The 18,868-nt window shown below is 40.7% G+C and overlaps 1 protein-coding gene across 4 annotated transcripts in view; it reads left to right on the top strand.

Annotated features, from left to right (window-relative positions):
* ANKRD44 (ankyrin repeat domain 44) overlaps positions 1 to 18,868 on the top strand; it is a 328,696-nt gene that overhangs the window by 113,910 nt on the left and 195,918 nt on the right. For all 4 annotated transcript variants that reach the window (XM_081242878.1, XM_081242876.1, XM_081242877.1 and 1 more), the window contains exon 2: positions 6,136 to 6,219. In XM_081242878.1, the coding sequence (XP_081099004.1) occupies positions 6,136 to 6,219 (84 nt within the window). The remainder of the gene's footprint in view (positions 1 to 6,135; positions 6,220 to 18,868) is intronic.

The raw sequence follows: 18,868 nt of genomic DNA, 5'->3' as shown, positions 1-18,868 counted from the left end.
GCACTGCATATATTATGTCATTTCTTAAACACCTCTTATAAAATGGCTACAGTAGCCCTATTTTGTAGATGAGGAAACTATGGCTAAGATTTAATCCCAGGTCAATCTGATACCAAACATAGGAGGAATCTCCCTCCTATGGCAGAAAAAAAGAGAGAGATCTCAGGTATGTAAAATCAACATTGCTTCCAGATTTCAAGCTAACCGGTACTCGTTTCATCATTTCCTTTTACCTAACCTTTTGTGAGTAACTAGTAGCAAAGTTGACATGCCTGGGTTTCATTTTCCCTCGGACCAGCTCTCCTCTCGTGAAGGTGCTAATGAGTGCTCTTAAAAAGCAGAGAAATAGCCAAGGAGGATCTCAGGGAAGGAAGGTGCGACAAAGGATGTGAATTTTCCAAAAACTGAATAATGGGTCCTTGAATAACTATATCATAGTCAATGCCTATGTGTTATTTTCATTTTGGAAAAGGTTAGATAAATTAATTTTTCTACTTTCTGATTAAATATAGTTCTTCTTTCACAATGTTTAAGTATAAAGTTAATAAATAGCTACATATAGGGAGTGTATTACTGATACTTGGAATTTTATGTTTCTGTTTTTAATAATCGGAAATATTATAGACACTTACTCTGCAGCATAGTTTGTAGGAGACATTTTCAGACATGTAGTCTTGCATTAAGAAATGTTTATGAGGACGCAGTATATTTTGTACAGTTCTTAAGGGAAACAGATTTTGATTTTATGATCATCATTGTCTTTCTATGATGGAGTGAACTTCTCCCCAAGTAGAGTGATCTATATTCAGGAAGCACTCAATGGCATCCTTTCAGTGGATCACACAGCAGGAGCCACATGAGTAGAGCTAAGTTCTGTCCATTAAATCTAGTGACTTGAACAAATTTTTATTATCCTTTTGTAAAAAATGTAAGCACTGCCTTACACAAAAACCAGTTGTTACCTAGTGAAGTATTTCAACATGTTCATATACGTTGATAGTTTCATACGGCCAGATTATTGCTGCATCAGCTATTAGCTACTAATAACATGCTCCCATCCTGCTTTAATGACATTCTGTACTCAGAATACTTAAGTGTGGACAGATGTTTAGGAATATCATCTTTCCCTCTTGGCTATTGATTGACTCCCAACACCCACTCCTGATTAGAATGCAAGATGTTTTCTTTTAGACTTGGAGTCTTTAATTACCCAATCTAATCAGAAAAAGACAAGCAACACAGCAAGAATTTGGAATGTAATGCGGGAGCATCTTCTTGGACTTCTTACCATGGACTGTATTTCCAGATGCTCAGTGACAGCCTCTATCACTCTGTTTATCTTCCAAAGCCAAAATGTTAGTAAAGAACACGCAGCTCTGACAAAGAGAAAGTGAAATGCACTATACAGTGGTTTTAGCCCAAATCAAATTGATGGTTTCATTAGGAGACTTTGGAGGGGTGACCCACGACCTCTTTGCAGGACAGGATGAAGTGGATCCTCTAAACCAGCTGTGCTTTCTTCATAGAACCCCTGATGGGCTTTATTCCTAAACCAGTGGCATATCTGATGCCACTAGGAGCACTTTTTAAAAGTGAAATTGAGGAAATAATTGAATTGGGTTTTGCACATGATGAAAGTAATTCTTTAACACCTGGGTTTTAAATCGCTTTATTCTTACTTCCTAAAAACCTGGACCCTCAGGAATCAATAGGAAAGGTTTTAAAACTGTTGTTTTGGGTATGATAGTGTTTGTGTTTACTTATTACTAAGTGCTCTCTCAGTAGCTAAAGTTCTTTTATGTCTTGAACAAAGTGGATCCTCCAGCTACCTTATTACGCAACCTGAACATTTACTCTTATCTCCCAGGTAACAAATTACCGTCTTGCTCCCCCTAGTGGAATTGTAACTCTACTTATCAGTACCCATTCGATTTAGCATCTTATTTTGGGGAATTGGATATTTTCCTAGTTTGTTCTCAAAGACTGAGAATAAAATAGAAAAATATTGCATTGAGTGGGCTGATAGGGGATGTGGGTAGCAAAATTGGCGTTTTCCTGATAAATTTTCAGTTCCTAGTGTCAGCAAGGTTGGCTACTTCGTTCATTGTGGCTGCCAAATTCAAGGAGCTTCTGCTCTGCACTTCTGTCTTCGAGAGGTCACATGTCATCAGCCTGTCAGACAGTCACCTCTAGAAGGCAGCTGTTAACACTCCTGGCAAAGATGGTACAGTGCTGGGAGTTGGTGATATTGAAAGACAAGGACTGGTCCCATCTGAATGTTGACTCCCACTTGTGCTATTGGTAAAGTAGGCCCTGGAAGTATCCTTCTTCCTTCTCGATCTACATGAGGGACTGTGCCAGTATCTACAGCACATGACAGTCATTTCCAGTGTACAGCTGCTAAACATGCTTAAAAAATTCCAGTAATTGAAGCTAAAATTACTGTATATCTCTTCTTAAGAATTTAAGTTTCTTTAGGGAATGATAACCAATGGTTTCACTGCATCAGAATCTCTTTTTCCTGCCACTATTTGTTTTTTACAACTTTGACCCTTGTAATAAATTTGTGTTTATTCAAATTTGCACACAAAGCACTCCTATTTTGTATATGCTAGTGTTGAAGTGTGTGAAACTTCTAAAAAATTTTTGTACATGCCAAGGCTTAGGACTCTGTTCTTTTGCAAGTAAGGCCTCATCAAGGTCAAGGCAAAAGGTGTAAAAGATACAGTGACCGCCAAATTAATAGTCAACAGAATATAAGTACTTGGTACTTATGAGCAAGAATATCGTATTTAGAATATCCCCCCTTTCTTAAAATCGTGTAATAGCGACAGTATTTAGAAATATTTTTCAAAATATTCATTCTCAGGGCAAGTGTTTACCTAGGGAAAAATAAAAGAGCGGGATCCGATTAAAATCCCAACAAAAGGGAATGCCAAAGTGTTCTATGAGCATATTTTATTTGGGAGTGTGGAGAAAAAAAGAAACACCCGTACTGTTTTTTTTTTTTTTTAAATACCACTGGCTCAAGAGTTACAGAAATTTAGTTCAAGAACTACATCCATGCAAACACACAGCTTCCGTTCAAGCAAAGCATGTATCTGTGAAGTTCTGGTTTGGCATCTCATAATGTCTGGATTAACAATTGTGAAGACAGTGGTGTCACAGTGGCCGCACAGCCCAGCTGGGGTGGAGATGTCCATTTAGCAAGGCTTTGGGCTTTGGGGAACCGGCACTTTTCTATTCCACAGGGAGTGTGAGGGATTCGTGAGTGAATCAGCATGTATCTCTGTGTATACACACATGAATGTAGATACAGATGTGTACATACATGTACAAATGTAGGCATGTACATGTGGGTATATTCATGTATGTATGTGACTGCAGCTTTGGAAGAGTTACAACAATGGCTCAGCTTCTTCCCAATGGATGCTAGGAATTCTGGGCATTGACAATGCTTCCCAAAGCAGCTTTTAGCAGAGGGAAGCTGGGAGGCATTGGGGAAGTGTTCATACCATTCTCTGCTGGAATTCTCTGCACTGATGATACCCTTCCAGCAGTCTCAGAGACCAGGGACTGGGAAGCTCCACACACCACTCCCTGAAGAAGGACTGTGCTGGCATCTTTGTCTGGCAGCATTACAGGGTGGCTCTCCTTGGGAACATTCCAGCCATAGCTTGGAACCCTTGTCTTTCTTGAGGGGTGTGAGGACTGAATATCTTCACACATTCCTTAGACTGATGAGTGAAGAGAGGCTTTGCTTACCTAGCTCTGTTTCCTCAAAGTGACTAACTAGTGGTGCATTAAACTGGGATGGGTTTGTTTCTCAGAATCTTAACTTTTCAACTGTTGATTGACCACTGTTGACTCAACACTAAAATCTTGTCTGCCTCTGCTTGTCATCCCATGGTTATTGGGGTTTGTTATTTGCGTTCTCTCAAGGTTCAAAAAGGCAGAAAAGTATACACAAGCATTTGGCCACAAGCAGAGCAGATAGAGAATTATGAAATAGATATAAAAGATTCAGTATTTTTGTTGAAATCCTGACTTTGTGTGACTGCCTGTTTTACATGAAATATGGTCCTTGACATGGGGCAGATAGCCTGGAGACATGGTTAACAGGTAGTCAGCAAGTGTGGGAAGGAAGTCCTTGTCTCGGGCAGAGTGCCAGCTGACGCCAAACTAGTCAAACTTGCATTCCTTTCAAGACTTCTTTCCTGCTACTTAATGGTTGGCAATTTGAGAAACTATCTTTGAATCATACACCTTGGCAAGAAGGTAGGATTAAGAGAGTACTGGGGACAAAAAAGAGATACAGATGTCCACTTGCTGGAAACTTTGATGGCAGAGGGAAAACTGTGGACAAATTCCTGGCATATGGAAATATTTATCTGCAATTTAACATTTTTTATATAATGTTTCCTCAGGGAATCTTACTATATTCCTACTGACAGTACTTACATTGGCCCCCCAAATAACAAGGAGCACCATCAAAACATGTAAGAGAGGCACCAGGCAGGTAAAAAAGAGAAAAGAAAGTTTGTAGGGAAAATCAGGACTTGGAGTCTCACATAGATGGCACAGGGAGAGGTTGAGGCAAATCATGCTAACCATGTCACCTTAGGCCAGTGCTCTCCAGTTCCCAAGAACTAAGTGGGTGTTTATGAAAAATCTAGGTTCTCAGATCCCACCCCAGAATCTCCAGGGAAGGGATCTAGGAACACAGTTTTAACAAGCATCTCAGGTGATTCTTACCGTCAGACAAGTTTGAGAAACTGCCATCATCGTATTGCCTACTAGGACTAAAATATTTCCAAAAGTTGTATAAGTGTGTGTGTGTGAGTGCGTGTGTGTGTGTGTTATTGCCAAGGTTTTTAAAGTTTGAAAAAAAATAGTCTAATAGCCCGTATTGGCATCATGAACATTTCTTAGTGAAAACATCTGTTATTTGTGTAGTGTTGTAGAGTTACAGAGGGTTTTTCCGTATATTATCTCATTTGTTCCTAATACCAACCGTTTGAGGGGCTGGGCAGCAAAGATCATGTTCGGCCCCAGATTACACACGGGAAGTGGGCTCCACATGTAGCTGGCAAGTGGCATAAGTGGCTTTGAACAGGATCCTTCACCGTGTGGGCAAGCCCAACACAAACCTCTGAGCCCACGCCTTTTCCTCTTTTCCCCCCACACCCTGGTCACCAGGTTGATGGCAGCCTTTGTAACATGGATTTGCATACCCACACCTTTGCGCACCACGATCCCTCTGCCCACATGTCCTTCCTTCCCTGTCTGCACACTCAAACCCATTCATTAAGGTGCCTTCCATGAAGCTTTTCTGGATACTCTTCTCACGCTACCACACAAGCAGAGACAGTTTCTCTTTCAGCTGGGTTTCCATCAAGCTTTACAAATCCTTCTACCATATGTTGGGTCTTGTTTAGTATAGGTGAGTTCAATGATACCTGCTCAGTAATGCCTCCCTTCTTGCTCCTCACCCCACCATTGTACCACTTTATTTATTTATTTTTTATTCTATTACAGATGACAAACAGAAATGTTAGCGTTGAATAGCCACTTACTTTAAATAGATGGGAGGTAATCACGTCTAAAACACTCAGTGCTTGTTGGCTAAAGCTATGGGAAGCATTCAGGAATGATTTAAAGGGTTGTCCGAACATTGACAAAGTTCTTGTTCAGGAGGCCAGAAACGTGGCCATTAACATCCTCTAGGAACGGAACTGTTTAAAGGGACCAGGGAACATTGTCTAATGAGAGATGGGGGAAGGACAGGGGACTCTATGCACAAAAGCATAGATTTGGTAGTTTCCTTGATAGGTAACTTAAGGGCCTTTCAAGGACATCTTCAACTAGGGGTGATTTTCATGTTATACTCGTAGCCCCAGGTTAGATGTGACTGTCTGTCATGGCTTTCAAATCATATTATAGTTAATTCTTTGTGCAAATACACCCCCTACTAGACTTTGAGTGAGGGTGAGCCTGAGTCCCATATTCATCTTTGTCTGCCAATTGATAATTGTTGAATAAACTTTTTGGGGAACATATCTTCTAGCCATCTGCGTCTGAATGCAATCCAATTATTTAATTATAGTTCTAATTCAAATTCTCCTGTGTTTACAGCCACCATTGGTCCAAGCAATCTTCAGTGGTGATCCAGAGGAGATACGGATGCTCATCTACAAAACGGAAGATGTGAATGCTCTGGTAGGAGATGCTCTGGCTTTGCCAGCTCAGACCCTCTTAACCTTTTCTGTGCCATGGACCTCTTTGGTGTCTGGTGAAAGCCCTGTCCTGCTTCTCAGAATTCTGTTTTTAAATGCACTAAATAAAATATATAGGGTTCGAATGGAAATCAATTATGTTGAAATTCAGTTATCAAATCAAATTTTTCCTATAATAATATATGTGTTTATCAGCACATTTAAATGGCAAGATACAGTAGGAGATCTAATAGTGAGCATAATTAAAAAATAGTGGTGAGCCTGATGAATATTTTGTGCTACCTGCTACCACTCTAATGTGGTATGAATGTGATTTCTGCTGACACTACTGAGGTTTGCTGCCTGCATTCATAATGCGAAGAAACGTGGAGTTTCCATTAGAAGTTAGTGAAAATAGAGACAGAAAATGTGTACCTCTAGAACCCGTGCCCTACAGCAGGGATTGACAAACTATGCTCTGTCACCTGTTTTCGTACAGACTACCAGCTAGGAATGGTTTTTATTTTTTAAATAGCTGAAAAAAGAATGAAAAAAGAATATTGTGTGACACAGGAAAACTCTATGAAATTCAAATTCTGATGTCTACAAGTAAAGTTTGCTTGGAATACGGGCAGCTCAGCTTTCATACTGCAGCAGCAGAGTTGAGTTGCTGTGACAGAGACAGTATGTGGCCTGAAAAGTCAAAAATATTCACTCTCTGGCCCTTTAGAGGGAAATTTTGCTGCCCTCTGCTCTGGAGGGTCCATGAACCTGGGATCAGTGGATAGACTTGGCATTCTGTGTGCACCCTGAAATCGTGTGTAATATGTGTGTGCACTTGTGGACATATTTTTTTCTGTGAAAGGGTCAAGGCATTTCATCAAATTCTTAAACGGGTCTATGACCCCCCAAAGATTAAGAACCACTGGATCTGGGAGTGCTTTTTTTTTTTTTTTTTTTTTTTGCCATACATGGGCCTCTCGTCGTTGTGGCCTCTCCCGCTGTGGAGCACAGGCTCCGGACGCGCAGGCTCAGCGGCCATGGCTCACGGGCCCAGCCGCTCCGCGGCATGTGGGATCTTCCCAGAGCGGGGCACGAACCCGTGTCCCCTGCATCGGCAGGCGGACTCTCAACCACTGCGCCATCAGGGAAGCCCCTGGAAGTTCTTGAGATAAATAAACCTGCAATGAAGAAAGGTGAAAAGAGTTAGTCAATCATTTACCCTGTTAATAGTTTTCTAGACCTAGATTAAACAGGCAATTATGTACAGTACATGCTACTAAGTTTCTTAATGTAACTCAATTACTTAAATGCTCCAGTCCATCGGGGAGAGGAGTTTTCTTTGAAGTCTCTAGTGTTCGGTAGGAACAACAGAGTCAGACATATCGGGGTAAGAAGAGCTTTGCCACCGGGAAATGAATTCTGTCTGGGGTTGCATCACTCTCCGGTCGGCTGAATGCTTTATTCAGAAGGCGAGTCATTGGTGCAGCCATCGTTCTGTGGCAGTGTAGGTTGCTCTGGCTTTTTGAAAAAGCTCTGGGCTGCTTCTCGCCAGCTGGCACTGAAAACAACGGAGCAATGTGCTGTGACATTTTTGCAAGGTAAGCACAGATGAGGCCAGGGCCAGACTACTTGAGAAGACGGTTGGGCACTTGTGCAGGGCCTGCGGGGCCCTGTACTTCTGAGAGGAGGCGAGGCAAGGAAGCTGATCATCTGTGGTTCTGACATCACCGGAATTTGCCCAGCCTGCTTTGTGGCTTTTCCTGATGATCATGAGCGAACAGGACTTTTGTTCTGTCATACATCCCAAGAAAGATTGTACTGTCCTCTGAATGGCCTTTATTTCTCCTTAGGAAAGTGACAAACGTCCGCTGGCTGGTAAAGATTAGGGGAGCTTAACTTGAGTTGTCACCTAACTGTGTGACTGAATTAGAGAGGTTTACTCCTGAACACGTAGATTCCGAAGTGTCTGATGGCTCAAGCATAGGAGAAGGTTGATTCTCTTATGAACAGATTTAGAGGGGTGGCTCTCTTCCACATAGAGTCCCAGGTATCAACATGTAGCTTCTAAGGTCACTCAAGGGGTTTGTCTCTAGTCCAACCAGAAGGGAAAAAAGAGTGTGGAGGCAAAGCACGGGAGGATTTTTATGGGTCCGCTTGGCAGTGACTTTTAATCACTTCCACCCACGTCCCACTGCCCAGAACTCAGTCACGTGCCAAACTTACCTACAAGGGAGGTTGGGAAATTAGTGTAGCTGTGGCCCCAAAGAGTCAGAGAACAGGGACTTGGGTGAACAATTAGCAATTTTGGCCACACCAATTGTTGGTCTTAGAGAATTCTAGGGAATACCTCTTACTTGTCTGTACAGTGTCTTGTTCATTCGACAGTTATTTACTGAGTTCGGACCCTGTGTTAGGTGCTAGGGATACAGCAGTGAGAAGATAGCTCTTTCCCTCGTGAGCTTACATCATGGCAGAGAAGGCAACAAATGAGAAATCATACCTTGGTGTATTTCTGAGGGAAGATCCAGGACACTATGTAGGGGCCTAATCACGAGGGACCAATGAGACTACTGAGGAAGTTGATTTTTATTTGTAGCCTGTTGGATGTGTGGCAGCAGAAAACGGTGGCATAAAGGGAGGGAGGGGAATAAATGAATGAATGAGTGGTTGAATGAGTCAATGAACACACACAAGGGGTGCCTGATTTCCTTATGTTGATCCCGTGGCTTTTCTGGGTCCACAGCCCCTTTCCTCCACTCTCACCTCTTAAGACTCCCTCTTCATGTCTCCTGTTCCCTTCTCTCAGGTGAGCATAAAGATCATTTGCTCCCCTACTCTGTTATCAGGTATGTTGGAGACACTGAGCTGTCCTCTTCATGTCACGATTTTCCTTTGCCAGAACTCCGTAGGGATCAGTCACAGGGACTGTTTGTGGGAGGTGGATTAGGCAGTTTAGGGGAACTGGTTGTTAATAAAGGGCATAGGGAGATGGAAGATAAATAAGGATTAGAAATCTAAGCCTAGAGTTTCATTTTAGGATGGAAGAGAGGCTGCACCAGTACGGAAGGGAAATAAATCATGGAGGAGCCTCTTGTTAGTGGGAAGACAGTGTTTGTCTTCCCTTCTCACCTTTTGCTTTTCTCTCTTTACCCCTATTTATTCACTTAATTTTTTCCTTTCTGCCTTAGGTTCTGACTTTTTTGCCTTCTTTTTTCTTCCCCACCTTTCTGTATCTTTTGATGGGTTGCCTGTTCTTTGGTATAAGTACCCTTTGATTAGCTGATCCTGATAGAGGAAGGGTCTCATCCAGCTTTGCCTCTCTGTGTTTTTCCAAACTTTACTTCCCAGTAGTAGTATTCATGGACCCTATGCATCAACCAAACCAAATTACTCAATCCACTGGTATTTTATTCTTTTCTCACTTCTCCACTGTTCCAATCCCACCTGTCCTTCCAGGCCTACTACTTCCTCTGGTGAGTTGGCCTGATTCTCAACTTCCTTTCTGCTGCCTTCTGTGCCACCTCTCAACTCCCATAGCTCTTTGCACCTCACTCATCACTTGAGTTATTTATGTCTGTGTTTTACTTTTGAGAAACTATGTGTTTGATGACATGATTGCTCATTTGCTCGGTGGCTCAGTCCAGTCCTTGCAACACTTGTTGAGTGAATGACTAGGCCTGCTTTATTACTTATGTTGAGCCAGTTTGTGGTTGCCTGTTTTTCATTTCTGCCAATGAGGACAAGTTGCCAAATAGTTCTGGCTTAGTTAGTGGCCCTCAGTTCTCAGTTGTAAGATTGAAAGTTCTCTTCATAAGATTGAAAATCTGTAGATGGATTTGAGGAGCCACTGAAGGATTGGGAAGGGTACTCTGAGTCTTTTTTGTGGTTTCTCTGGCCGGTAGCATGCCAGGGGCTGGAAAGGTGGGAAGACAGTTATATATTCTGAGAAATCCATTGAAGTGGGCCCAGCTGTAGCTGATAATAGAAAGATTTAGTAGCCTCCATCAGACTAATTAAATTGAGGTGGAGCATGTGAAGTCTAAATGAATGCAGAGAGTCTGAAAGCCAAAATTTGAACTCAATAAAGGCATTTTGGGGATTACGTCCTGACAGCATGACATCAACCAACCGTTTTACCACGCACCGCACTGAAACAAGGACAGAGACAAATCGGTGCCTGTCAATAGTGAGTGGTGAAGACAGGGAAGGAACCGTGCCCAGTGAGGAATGGCTGAAGAAACTGGTGATGTTTTAGACTTGGGAATTACAGGAGAACTGTCTGAAATAGTTCAAGCACTGTCAAGTTAAAGTGGAGCTCTTCTTATATGTCTCGTGGTTGTAAGCTGCAGAAAATAAGATTTCAGGTCAAAATATAAGACATAACTTCATAGAGCTGTCTAAAGAAGTAATGAGTTGACTTGACAAGTATTAAGTTCCCTGAAAGACCACTAGACTAGAGATTCTAAAGGTAGCTAGTAGTAGTAACATATATTGCCCCACTCTCCTGTCTTGTGCCCTTGGCTGGCATTGCTAATGGTTCATGACCTTTTTTCCCCTCTTAGTCTTAAAGGCCTAAATTCCTTCTCAGGACAGCAGTATTAAATTGGAATTGGCCTATAAATTGAAATCTTCTTCCCATGCCTGGACTAGGTGATATTTACAGTCTCTTAAAACTGTGAAAAACTACAATTCTAAGATTTGTAAGTCCCACGTGATAGCAAACCCATGGAGTTTATTTCTTTTTTAAAGTATCACTAGCAGATAATGAACACACACACATATACACACACACAAAATCATTTTCATACTAAATAAAATTCACAATAATTCCTCAGTATCACCTAATATCCAGTGCATATTCAATTTTATTTTGTCCCAATAATTTCAGAAATGCCTTTTCACAGTTGGGTTGTCCCTGTGTTGATTAATTTAATGCATCATTTTATACAAAAAAAAAAAAGATTTTGCCAAGCAGTTAATGTTTATTATTTGCCATAATAGGATCTGGCCCAAGTATATTGGTGCATTTTGCTTACTCTCTTCAGTTCCAGGGTAGGAAGGGATGATGTGTGCATCTACTAGAATAAATCTTGAGATGAAAGCTAAGCTTATGTTAGCAAAGTACTTAAAGTGAAAAAAGGGGAGAAAAGCATTAAAGCTGTGGTTCTTGACTATGGGCATTAATTCAGGGGGTGGTGGGTGGCCTGCTAGTCTCAAGATCCAAGTGAGAAAAAAGAAACTGTATCAACATTGTATGATGAGGGGATTTTTTTTCAATAAATAAGACAAATTATCAATAGTAAATTTATAATTTGTTCTCATGTGTGTGTTACTATACCTACAAAAAATACACCATACATAGTTACAAAAATTATTTTTATGATTAGAACTTTTAAGATCTACTTAGCAACTTTCAAATGTGCAATACAGTGTTATTCACTATGGTTACCGTGCTGTACATTACATCTGCATGACTTATTTATTTTATAACTGGAAATTTGCATTATTTCTTTTAAAAATAGAATATATATTTTTGAATCCATCCAGAAGGCTGCAATCTGACTCTACCTAAAGAACTTTGAGTGATAAATTTAATGTCCTCTCTAAACTTTTCTCAGCTTCATTCTATCATGTCATGAGAACATGAGAAATACAAACTGTAGAGCACGGGCTTTTACACTTCTAGATTTTTCTGTATTTTCCCTCACCTACATATATCTTACTTGTTTCTTTCTTTTTTAATGAGGAATTTGATATGGGGATAAAGACTTGAGGTGTTTTGTTAGCTTAGAGACCTGTACACTCTCTAAATTAGACCTAAATCAGAAACTGCTTGGAGTAAGGAGGCTGCACGCAAGGGTAGGGGGACAACCCCAAAGCAAAGTCCCAAAAATCTAGAAGCACACTGTCACTGGGGGTGATGACCCCCTCAACTCTCACTGAATGTTCCTGCACAAGAATGCAGGCGCAGCGTGGCCCAGACTTAAGTTTTTAAGAGAAAATACAGGAAATCTCTAAATTGTTAAATGTTGGTTCCAAAAAAATGATCCAACATCATTCAGGCCAAAGAAAACACATCTGTGGGCCAAATCTAACTTGCCGGCCACCGTTTTGCTAACTGTGGATGAGATCAGCAAATATTTAGCAGTTAAGGTTTCTCTGGCCACCTGCACCTGGAAATCTAAAGCGTGGTCCTAAAGTAGAGGGTCCGGGGTTCTGGGGAGAGCAGTGACCCGTGTTCTGCAAGCATGGACAGCATTTCTGGCTCCCTGGCCCATGGGTAGGCTGGCAGCCCCTTCACAGCTCTGGGAGGGGTGCTTTTTGTCCTGAGGGTAGGTTCCCATCTCTCAGCGTATGCCAGGCAATACTGTCACCCTGCTCCTTGTTGGACCACTGCCCAGGATGTGGGGCTGTGGTTTGGAAACCATGACCTATGTCCTGTAGAGAATGATTCATGAACTCCAGACGGCTCTGAGCAAGCTGCAGCGATGTGGCTTCAGGGCATTTACGATGTGTGAAGGCAGGTCTGGTTAGCATCATTCCTAATTGTCCTCCGGGATGCTTAGCAGCTGAGGCCCCATTTCTCCAGCACTGGCCTTGGAGGCCAGAAAGCCGTCCTCTGTGAAAGAGAAATCTTATAAGGGTATTCGATGTGCACCCTCCATATAGTAGAGATGGGTATTTTGGAGCTATGGGAAAATTCCAAGTATAATGGCATTAGTATTATTTTACAGTTGCTAGACATTTTTACAGCACAGAAAAGTCTTGAATTAAAAGATGTACTTTGTAAATAGCTTGAAAATGTGAACATCTCTAGGATAAAGGGTTATGGTTTTCCACGTTAGCTGTTAAGTTTGGGGGAAGGATGAAAATGTGAATAAATGAGCTATATCATTCTCAGATGGAAAGAAGACTCACTTGTTAGAAATTAATGTATAAATTCAGTGCATTTGATTTGGGTGGTAAGACTTGGATTGGGGAAACTTGACAAGATCATTCTAAACTTTATCCAGAGGAATAAATATATGAGGAAACTCTTGAAAAAGAAAATCAGTGAGGAGAGAATTTCACCAAATATAGTAAAACAAATTACAAAAGTATAGAAATTAAAACAATGTGTTACTGGCATAGGAATAGACAATCAAATCAGTGAAACAGATATAGTGAGTCCAGAATTAGACTCAAGTGTATATGGTCATTTGGTATAAAATAAAGGAAGCATTTGAAACTACTAGAATGAAATGGATTATTTAATAAATGGTGTTGAGACAACTGGCTGGTAAAAAGCTGAATCCTTCCCTAATTTCTTATATCAAGATAAATTCTAGAGGTAGAAAATAAAATGATGAAAGTAATGGAATACAAGGGGGGAAATACTTTTTTAATCCTGGTGTGAGGGAGGACTTTCTATGCATAATAACAAAGATAAACATCATAATGGAAAAGATATCTTTGAATATATAAAAACTGTAAACTTCTGTATATTAAATCTCCATAAACAAGGTTAAAAGATAAACTAAAGGTATGTACAATATATGTGAAAAGTGTTAATGTTCCTAATATATATAAAGAACTCTTGCAAATTATTTAGGAAAAGATAAACACCCAAATAGAGAAACGGGCAAAGGATATGCAGAGGCCATTCACCAAAGAAACTGTAGATAGCCAACACGTATGTGAAAGGGTGTCCAGTCTCAATCTCACCTGAGATCTAAGAATTCATATGACAGCCATACGGTGCCATTATTTACTTGTCAAATCAGCAAAGATGAAAATAAGATCTCAAGGAGGGTGTAGACAAATGGACACTTTGATGCCTTTTTGGGGAAAGTGTGATTTGTACTAGCCTTTGGAGGGCAGTTTGACATCTGTATCAACATTCAACAGAGTATATATCCTTTGACAGAGCAGTACCACGCTGGGGAATTTACCCTAAGGGAAATCACTGGACAACTATATATACAAAAAATGCTTGTTGCTCTGTGGTTTATAATAACAGGAGATTAGAAATTACCAGTAGTTTATTTCTGAAATATGTTACAGTATATCCATATGTGGTAATATCATACCATCTTTTAAAAGAGTGATTTGTATCAATTTTTACCTATTACATATATTTATTGATGGGTAAGATTTTCAAGGTCTATTTTTTTTTTTTTTTTTTTGGCTGTATTGAGTCTTCGTTGCTGTACACGGGCTTTTCTGTAATTGCAGCGAGCAGGGGCTACTCTTCGTTGCGGTGTGCAGGCTTCTCATTACGGTGGCTTCTCTTGTGGAGCACGGGCTCTAGGTGCGCAGGCTTCAGTAGTTGTGGCACGCAGGCTCAGTAGTTGTGGCTCACGGGCTCTAGAGCACAGGCTCAGTAGTTGTGGCACACGGGCTTAGTTGCTCCACAGCATGTGGGATCTTCCCGGACTAGAGATCGAACCCGTGTGCCCTGCGTTGGCAGGCGGATTCTTAACCACCGTGCCACCAGGGAAGGTCCCTCAAGATATATTTTTGAGTGAAACAGCCAGTTGCTAAACAGCATATGTCATGTGTGCATATAAGTTTAAGAAGAGGTCCAAAAGGTTAATTATGGTTGAATCTGGGAAGTAGGATTTCTGCTTTTTTCTTTATTCCTTTATGTGTTATTACGATTTTTTACACTGACCAAGTATTGTGTTGATAAATGATAAAGACAAATACATTTATATCAAGAAGCCACATGCACAAGAAAGCCAACAAACCAGGTTCCAAAGTTGTTCATATTTAGTATATGACTGCTAAAATGCACTTGTTATATTTGTTTGAATAAGTATAGAGCATACTTCAATGGTGTGGTACTTGCTACCCATAGTGATAAGCAGAGAGGTGCTCCCACCTTTTATTACATTACAGGGGCCTTTCTCGTGGTGGTGGGAGATGTTGGCATCTCAGTAGAGTTCTTTTCTTCTACCATCATGCTTCCTTCTTTGGAGGAATTTCAGGGGGGACCCCTTTCATCGGCATTTAAGACCGGAAATGTGTATGAATGAGATTCTAGAGGGCAATATCATATAATTTCATGTCTTTTTACTTAGGTTTATGAACCACATGTCATATCATAAATTATGGAAAAATATTTTTTTTTTTATTGTGGTACACGGGCCTTTCACTGAGCACAGGCTACGGACGTGCAGGCTCAGCGGCCATGGCTCACGGGACCAGCCACTCTGTGGCATGTGGGATCTTCCCAGACCGGGACACGAACCCGTGTCCCCTGCATCGGCAGGCGGACTCTCAACCACTGTGCCACCAGGGAAGCCCGAAAAATAATTTTTGATTGCTAGTTTCGATTAGGGTAAAAATCAAGTGAAAGTTTCCAGGTGCTTTTTGGGCTTCTTTATTTTCTAATTTCTTTTATAATTAGAATATACTTATAATCAGAAAAAAACATTTAAAGCTTTGTTGAAAAGAGCTAACTCATATTTAAAATGAATTGGGCAGAGATCACCACATGCCCAGATCATTCTTAAGAGATATGTGCAAATTAAAAGGATATAACATATATTTTAGATCAATTAGTTGTGACTTTTACCAAGGAAATATTGCTTTTGGTTTCAAATGTTAAATAACTATATAATTATGACAGCCAGAGGACTTTCCATTTGTAGCTTTATAGATGTATTATCTTTGCAACTGACTTTAAAAGAAAAGAAATGCAAAGAGCTTAAATGTATGTTTTATTTAATTAGGGTAGAAGCCTGGGGGGCTGGGTGGGATTTTTTTCCCCAGGAGGGTGCATAGCTGGTTGTAGTCAAATCAGTTGCCAACCTTCTGCTTAAAGAGATGTTCCTGGCAGTCAGTCTAGGGCGGCTGTGGGTTTCTTGCTATGTACTTTCCGAAGTCACCCTGAGTGTAACACAGGCCACATTCTCCTTCTCCTTCAGCCCTTTCCTAAACTCCTTCCTGGCTTTCCTACTCCACATGCACCTGATCAGAATTTTTGATATAACACCTTCACAACCAACCCTTATATGTCCCTGCTTGATATACTTTATTTGTTGGTACATAATCCCTATCAGTCACACCAAAATGCAACTGTGGTGTAGGGAAAAGAGTACTAAGTTTAGCTCAGAGGCAGAAGCCTTGGGTTCTGTGTGTTTTTGAGTCAATTAATCTACTCTGGGCTCAGTTCCCTGTCTATAAAATGAGTATGATAACAAACTTTTTATAAGGTTTTGTTTGGAGAGATGCTATGTGTATATCTGTTAAGATTAGATTTGGCTGCATTAGAGAGAAAATAAATAATAGTAAAATGGTAGCTTGTAGTAAAATAAAAGCTTATTTCACTAAAATATACTGGTTTTGAATAAAACAGAAGTTTATTTATTTCCTATGTGCAAGTACAGAGATAGACTGTCCAAGACTAGCGTGGTACAGGCATACCTCAGAGATACTGCGGGTTTGGTTTCAGATCACTGCAATAAACCAAGTATCACAATAAAGCAAATCACATAAATTTTTTGGTTTCCCAGTGCATATAAAAGTTATGTTTACATTATAATGTAGTCTATTAAGTGTGCAATAGCATTACATCTAAAAAGCAATGTACATACCTTAATAAAAAATACTTTATTGCTAAAAAGTGCTTAACCATCATCTGAGCCTTCAGCGAGTCATAATCTTTTTGCAGTAGTAACATCAAAGATCGCTGATCACCATTACAAATATAATAATAAAGGCAAACTTCAGAATATTGCAGGAATTGCCAAAATGTGACACAGAGACATGAAGTGGGCAAGTGCTGCTGGAAAAAAATGGCACCAATAGACCTGCTCAACTCAAAGGTGCCACAAACCTTCAATTTGTTAAAAACAAAACAAAACAAAAAAAACTCAGTATCTGAAAAATGCAATAAAGCAAAGCACAGTAAAACAAGGTTTGCCTGTACTCAGTGATGGTAGGAGCTAGTCTTTGTCTCCTTTTGTGCTGCCATCCTTGGTAGGTGGCTTCCATCTCATTGTCCAAAATGTCCACTTGAGCTCCAGCCATCACATCCAAATTCCAGATAGCAGGAAGGTGGAGGAAGGGAATTCCACCCCCACCCCACCCCAAGGCCACTTCCACTGAGGAAACGATTGCTTATGTATTGTCTAGAACCTCATCATATGTTCATGTACTAGGCTAAAAATAGTTTTTTAGGAAAGAAAGAGAGATGTTGGGCAAACCAACAGTCTTTGCCATGACCTTTGATAGACTTTTGTGACCTGGGAAATACTCTGAGTCCGAAAAACTACATTATTTATGTAATATGACTGTGAGGCAACCACATATACATTCATCCATTCACCAGATATTTATTAAATACCTGCTAGAGGTGTAGCACTAGAACTGACACCCCATATGCTTTCTCACATTTTCTTAGTTTATGTTATTTCCAAAAAAGGGTTTGAGAGATCCATGTAGCTGTGATTCCCTCCCCGCTTCCTGCTTTGCTATGCATGTGGGAACATAACATCACTAAGATACCATATTCCTCTATTTGGGAGAAGGGAAGGAGAAGGGTGACATTGGAGCCTGTTGTAAATGGCAGCTCTCTACCTCACCAGTCCAGACACTGTGTGTTTTCCCCTCCAGCTCTCAGAGGTCCAGTCTTTTGTCATCAATGCTTCATGTTGCTTTACATCTTGTGTCCCTACTTACTTTGTGTATATGCCTTTCCCTCTATTTAAAACAGATGTGCTGGATTGTCTCGTTATCATCTGCCCTCTCCCTTTCAAACAGGGAACACTCTGTGTTTGAACAAGCCTTTGTTTTATTTGGGAGGCAAAGATGGATGGATGGATGGATGGATAGATCAATTAGTGGGCGGGTGGGTGGATGGGTATGCAAGCAAGCATGCATAACCTGAAGGCCAGGCAGCATTGTCCAGTACTGGGGTTATTACTGTTCTCAGGGGACCCCTATGTGTGCAGGATCCCTAAGGAAATAGGATCTGCAGTCACAGGTTCAAGATACTCCATTTGGAAAGGATCTGGAAATGTCTGACATCCTTCCTTGTAATCTTTCAAGAATTGACAGTGGTGGGCTTTTTTTGTTTTAATCTTCTTGTTTCTTTTATTATGAAAAATTTCAAACATTCAGAAAACAACCACGAGCCCACTACTGAAATGGAACAAATGTTAACATTTTGCCATAGTTACTTAAAAAAACAAAATGAAGTTTTATAGCTGTAGAGTTTTCCTCATATAAACACATGCTCCTTGTGTCATTCATGTCTTTGCATTAGCACCACCTTATCTGAGACACCGTCCCGAACTTCCTTTGTAATAGAGCCTCCCTCCATCAGCCTCTAACCTCTCTTGCTAGCACTTTCACCGCTTGACATACACAGTGCATTTTTCTGTCTTCTGTCTGTCTCCCTCCTAGCATGTCTGCTTCGTGAGAGCTGGGACATGGCTTTGTTCCCATTGAATCACCCTCATCTGGCATCAACTAGGATCAGATGAACAGAGATGAAGCCTCTTTTAGGCTTCCTGGCCCATCATCTCCCTCCATGTCTCTCTCCCCAGGGGCAACCACTGTCCTGAAGTTTAAATACCCTTCTCATCCTTGTCTTTATATACTCTAATTTTATTTACACCTTTAAATCTGTGTGTACATAGATGCCAAAACAATAGATGGTG

The sequence above is a fragment of the Mesoplodon bidens genome (assembly GCF_964165515.1).
Source record: "Mesoplodon bidens genome assembly, chromosome: 8".
Classification (NCBI taxonomy): Eukaryota; Metazoa; Chordata; class Mammalia; order Artiodactyla; family Ziphiidae; genus Mesoplodon; species Mesoplodon bidens.
Note: the sequence above shows the minus strand (reverse complement) of the source record. Positions and strands in the feature narration are given on the sequence as shown.